The 5,823-nt window shown below is 41.7% G+C and overlaps 1 protein-coding gene across 1 annotated transcript in view; it reads left to right on the plus strand.

Moving 5' to 3' along the window:
* Positions 1–292: 292 nt before the first annotated feature.
* LOC131214176 (tau-tubulin kinase homolog Asator-like) overlaps positions 293–5,823 on the plus strand; it is a gene marked incomplete at its 3' end in the record, with an annotated part of 20,766 nt that continues 15,235 nt past the window's right edge. Inside the window, exons 1-4 of the mRNA XM_058208559.1 lie at positions 293–361; positions 2,075–2,425; positions 2,564–2,714; positions 2,787–3,001. Of these exons, the coding sequence (XP_058064542.1) occupies positions 2,378–2,425; positions 2,564–2,714; positions 2,787–3,001 (414 nt within the window). The remainder of the gene's footprint in view (positions 362–2,074; positions 2,426–2,563; positions 2,715–2,786; positions 3,002–5,823) is intronic.

Consider the following 5,823-nt stretch of genomic DNA (forward strand, 5'->3'; position numbering starts at 1 on the left):
TATATAATTATCTATAGTGACTGCAACAATTTGTAAATTACTATAAATACGTCTCAGCCCGTTTTATTGTAAATAAAAAGAGGTAAACCATTGTGTTTGACGGCGTAATGCAGCGCAATAAAATTCAATTAATTGTTCATTTTTAATGTAATTCATGAATTGTTCCTTGTTTGTATTGTTTGTTGCTAGATTAAAGTTAATTATTTCTCCCCTTTTTCCTGCAGCTTTCTCTAGGTTTAACTTTTCACATATGATGAAAGTATCGATTTTGACAGTCCTGATACGGTTTGACAGTAACGAACGTCACTAGTGCGCAAGTACATGAAATAAATTAATCCAAAATGGAATAAGGCAAGAAAAGGTAAATTTTTCAGTTCGTGGTCTGCATTATAGCGTTTTCTAGTTTGTGACTCAGTACATTAAGTGGCTTAGTTCGAAAAAATGTGCGTGCTTTTATCAGCCAAAGCTAGGGCTCGTTACGTTGCACTGTTGCTTACGGGATAACAGTGATATGGTCTACTAAACAAAGCGAACGTCTGCCGATTTTTCCGGTAGAAAGATTCATAGTATTTCGCTAGTATATTTAGCAATGGTTCATGCCTGTGCTGGGGGTGTGAGGTGTGGAAAACATTTTTTAAAATGCTCTTAGAAGACCTTCGAATGGGACTCTTCAAAGTACTATAATAATAGCGCGAGTTTGTATTATGGAATCGTATCTGCCATCATCTGTATAACTTTGTCTTATTAAAAGGTTGCAAATTGTGAGGAAAGCTGTTCAATCGATATGGTGTTAGGTGTATGTTTGAAATTATGTAAAAAGGTTTTGGAATATCTGTATTAGACCCAAAACCTCTCAAAGAAATACCTATTTGAGGCCATAAACTGTCCAAAAATAGAAAAAAAATATCATGATGCTAACGAGAAATGTTCGAACTCTCGAAAATATCGTAAATGGTTTGGAAACGTTGAGCTGCACCATACGCACAATATGAAGATGCTCGTAAATGTCAAGAAGTGCTAATTTTATTCTGCTCTCATTCTGTAACAGTTCTTCTTTAATAGAAAATTACAATTGATCAAGAATTCATTCGCAAATGAATCGTGCATAATCCAACAAAGAATTCTTATCAGTATAAATTCTCCCATCAAGAAAGACATTAAATGATATTGAACCAAAGGAACTGCAGAAAAAATTGCATGAAATGCGTTTACAAGCATATGATGTAAGAAAAAAGGCCGCTTGACTACTGTAAAAGTACTACGAATGTCTTTCATTTTCTATGATACATCTTTGAAATAGCGGTATGAGTGATATATAGACGAGTCACATACTTTAAACGGCATACGGTATAAGATTTGTCAACTTTTTTATCTAGTCTTTGTTTTCCGATGGCTTGTTCCTATGTTCCGTGCTGTCTGCAACAATTCAAGCTGTTTATCGCAAAGTCCAATGGCTGCATTACAGCTATATCTTTGAACCTTATCGTAGATGCAGTAATGTTTTTCTTTGTATCAAACTAAATCGTTTCTTTCATTGTGTATGAAGATTTGTAATTTTCTATGGCAGTCTTCAGTAACCGACATCCTGGCTCATTAGCGTTTAGCGATTGATCCATTTTAAATCAGAACAAACGAAATATAACAGATAAACGAATGAATGAAACGAAACGAAGAGGTTTTATTGCTACTAGTGCATCGTCCAAATGCCATGTTAACTGTTTTAATCCAGTAATCATTCCAATCAATCATATCATAAAAATCTATTAGAATAAGATAAGAACAATTTATGTCAAAGTTATTACATCAATCAATTTGAAGATATCATATCAAAGTAAAAGGGACTCCTATTTTGAAATTATCTCAAGTCCGAAAGGCACTTCCTCTAAGCAGATCTCTTTATGATACATATAAGAAGATGTAAAATAACATTCTTTAGTTCGAACCTTGCTAAATATATTCACATTTTATTTTATGTCATTTAATTTATTTAAATTTCTGTTTCTCGTCCTCTCTTTATCGACCTTTATTTGATTTATTTTTTCCCCTATCCGCTTCCTGTTTTTCTTTCGTTTAGCCAGTTGGGCGGCAGCAGAAGCACGCTACTGCGGACCGTGCGTGTGAAGCGGAAGTATCCGCGTATTTCTATCACCTCACTCCAGGTGGTCGCAAGGGCTAACCATGACGCTCATTGGCTTCCGTGCCATCACTTCATTTTATGATGGTGTTTGTTCTACCTATTTGCAATTTGAATGGTTTTGTTTTTCCGATTTTAACGCTCTGCAGTGCTTAGCTTGAGGTTCATTTATCACAGAATCATACAAAACTTATTTTTGTGTGACTCAACAATAACAACAACTGCTGAGGCATAGCGTAGAACATGGATGATCTGCTACAGGCTGGTCACGTTGTAAAGGAAAGATGGAAGGTACGTAGGATTTTAAATGTTGAACATGATGTAAATGTTGAATGTGAACACTGAAGAACACTTTTTAATTTCTTCCTTTCTTCTTTTGGAAATTTGTCCAAACTATACAAAATGTTTGCATACTGCACACGATTCTAGGTCTTAAAAAAAATTGGAGGAGGAGGTTTCGGAGAGATCTATGAGGGTCAAGATTTAATAACACGCGAGCAAGTTGCACTTAAGGTAGAATCCGCCCGTCAACCAAAACAAGTGCTTAAGATGGAGGTGGCCGTTTTAAAAAAATTACAAGGTAGATTCCATGTTTTAATAATTTTTTTATTCATATTCAACTGTTCATTTATTCAACTGTTACGTTTTTCAGGCAAAGAGCATATATGCCGCTTCATTGGCTGTGGACGAAATGATCGGTTTAATTACGTAGTAATGCAACTTCAAGGCAAAAATTTGGCCGAACTTAGGCGCTCACAGGCACGAGGTGCCTTTTCACTCAGTACAACATTGCGAATTGGTCTCCAAATATTAAAATCAATTGAATCGATTCATTCAGTCGGGTTTCTTCATCGTGATATCAAGCCTGTGAGTATAATCTTATTAGATAAATTCATGTACTATTAGGTCTGGAAATTAATTCGTGCCGTTTTTATTCATTCGTATCGTATATGTCATATATCATATATCATATTATATATATATTATCATATATATTTACAATTGTTCGCAGCTGGCTTTACAAATTGAAGCTTACGTACTAAGGTATCAAATGCTAGGGGCGACAGAGGTGAGAAGGCGGGAGCGGATGGTGGAGACTGGGAGGTGGAAGTCAAACAGGGAGCTTGGGGCATTGAAGGACGAGATCGCCCGTAGGAATGGGTCATTAGAACCGAAGCATGTCCGGCGGAATGGAATGAGGAACGGGGGTCTGTCATGGTCTTCTCTAGCCTATCCATAGAGGAAGGCGACGAGGGGGTCCAGATAGATAACACAGGCGTATTCGAAGACAGGACGGACCCAGCAACAGAAAAGAGCCCCCAGGCACCATGGATCGCGTATGTCAGGAGGCATACGAACAATGAGGCAGAGGATCTTATTGGCCTTAGCCAAACTCGATCTATCTCGATCTCGATCTGTGGCGTTAAAGTTAGTGCGCTATCGAGGCACACACGGAGGTCCTTCACCGTGGATGCTCGAGGGTGGGAAGTGTTAAGAAGGGAATAATCCCACGATAGCGGGAACTATTATCACTACTTTAATGAAAGTATTGTCCGTTCTTAGCTACTAATTTCTCCCATCTTTTAGATAGTTCCTCGATTTCGTGTAGATAGAACTTCTTATCTTTATGAGCGATCCACTCAGAGACCTATTTTTCAAGTTTTCAAGTTTTTGAGTTTTAATAACTGTTTTGCTTGGACAAGATTTGGCTTTTTTAAGGACGTTGATTTTATTCCAAACTTAAACTTAACTTAATGACTAGAAGAATAAAATATGTCCCACCCAACCCATTTTGTTCCTCCCGTGTATTTACGCCGTGAAGGCTAACCGCAGGGAGGAACGAGTGTCGTTCACAAATTTGTTGTTGCTGTGATCACACTGATCTTGGCCCCAAACGCAGGATTAATGTGTTACTGTTGCCGCTGCTGTTGCTGCTATTTCTGCTGCCGCGGCTTCCTGCTTCTGCCGCGGCTTCCCTCGGTGGTGGCTGCTCCGCCAGGGTCATCACATCCCACGCGGTACTAGACGCCGCCTCCTGCTCGTGGCGCCACTCGCGCTCCGTAGTGCCGACTATCTCGGCAAACGCCTCGCTGACCGTCTTCCACGTGCAGTTGTTGACGAGAAGCCGCTCCTGTAGGTTGTCCACAGTAATGGGGTGAGCAGTCCCATACGCCAGCAGCACATCATGGAACCGCGGACACTCGAAGGCGGCATGTTCTGGTGTTTTCATCGTCTCAAGACAGAAGGTGCAATCGGGGAAAAGCGCTACCTTTTTGACGTACAAGTACACCCGGAAGACGCCATGACCGGAGAAAACCTGTGTCAAATGGAAGCTCACGTCCCCTTGTTTACGATTCGCCCAAGGCTCCAACGCGCGTAGCGACTTGCGCTTTGTCTACCCGCGTGATGGTCCCACTGTTGCTGCCACCGTCGCAGCGACTCCTCGCGCTCTTGTGCCCGGATCTGCCTTCTGGTTGCCCGGTCGGTTCGGTCGGCAGCTGCTCGGTCGCGGCATCGCACATCTTCGTCCAGCATGGGGCAGAGAGGTAGAATACGTACGAGAGAGAGAGACAGAGAGTACGAAAGCTGTGCTGTGCGAGACTGTCCGGAACGACCTCAGAAACCGTTTAGCAGCACGGTACTGTACGATGTTCAGTCTCTGCTGGCAGTACTGGAATCGCAAGGCTCCAGACGACACAGGCGCCGCATACCGCAGCAGGGACGTGGAAACTGCGGCCAGTAGCTTCCATTTGCCTCCACGGGGGCCGCCATGGTTCGGCATCAGTCGGCCGACCGCTCGTGTCACTCTTTCCACTGGTGTCGCTGTTGCAAGTGCGTGCGGCCTGAAGTTCAGGTGGTCCTGCAGTTCCACTTCAAGATACCGCACTGTGCGCTTCGCCATTAGCCTCGCGTCTCCTGCGTGGTAAGGAACAAGCTGCCTGCCCCTTCTTAGGCTGCTAAAGACCAGGGCTTTGGTCTTGTTGCAGTCCAACTCTAACCAGGCGGCTACACGAAGCGTGAAAACTAGCGTAAAATTAATTTGTAACGTCAAAACGTTTACGCTTCGTGTGGCAGCAAAAATTTAAAAACGAAATGTCAAACGTGTTTACGTTCGTGTTTTTGGTCCAAGAAAATAGAAATAGAAGAGAAATTAATTGATTTCTGAATTTTTTTATCTGTTTTTTTCCGATTTTGTTGCTATACCAGCAAATAAAAACATAAATTATTCTCTGTTTGTAAGCAAAGCGTATGAAAAAAATAATTACGCTCGGGTTTACGCCTCGCGCGAGCCGTAAACGTTTTGACAGCGCCGCAGCAGTTTGGCATTAATCGTTAATGTCAAAATCATTACGTTACGCTTGATGTAGCCCCACAGATACAGTCAGTCCAACGCTTCTCTAACTTTTCGATACCATGTTTGTAGAACGATTTATCTTTCCCTTCAAAATATGCCTCAGTTTCGGCGATGACCTCCTCATTCGATCCAAATCTCTTTCCCTGGAGCATCCTTTTGAGATCCGAGAACAGCCAATAATCGCTGGGGGCCTAATCTGGCGAGTATGGTGGATGGGGCAACAATTCGAAGTGCAATTCATTCATTTTCACCATCGTTTTCATTGACTTCTGACACGGTGCATTGTGTTGATGAAAGAGAATTTTTTTCTTCTTCATGTGCGGTCGTTTTGCGT

Source organism: Anopheles bellator (assembly GCF_943735745.2).
Source record: "Anopheles bellator chromosome X unlocalized genomic scaffold, idAnoBellAS_SP24_06.2 X_unloc_9, whole genome shotgun sequence".
Classification (NCBI taxonomy): domain Eukaryota; kingdom Metazoa; phylum Arthropoda; class Insecta; order Diptera; family Culicidae; genus Anopheles; species Anopheles bellator.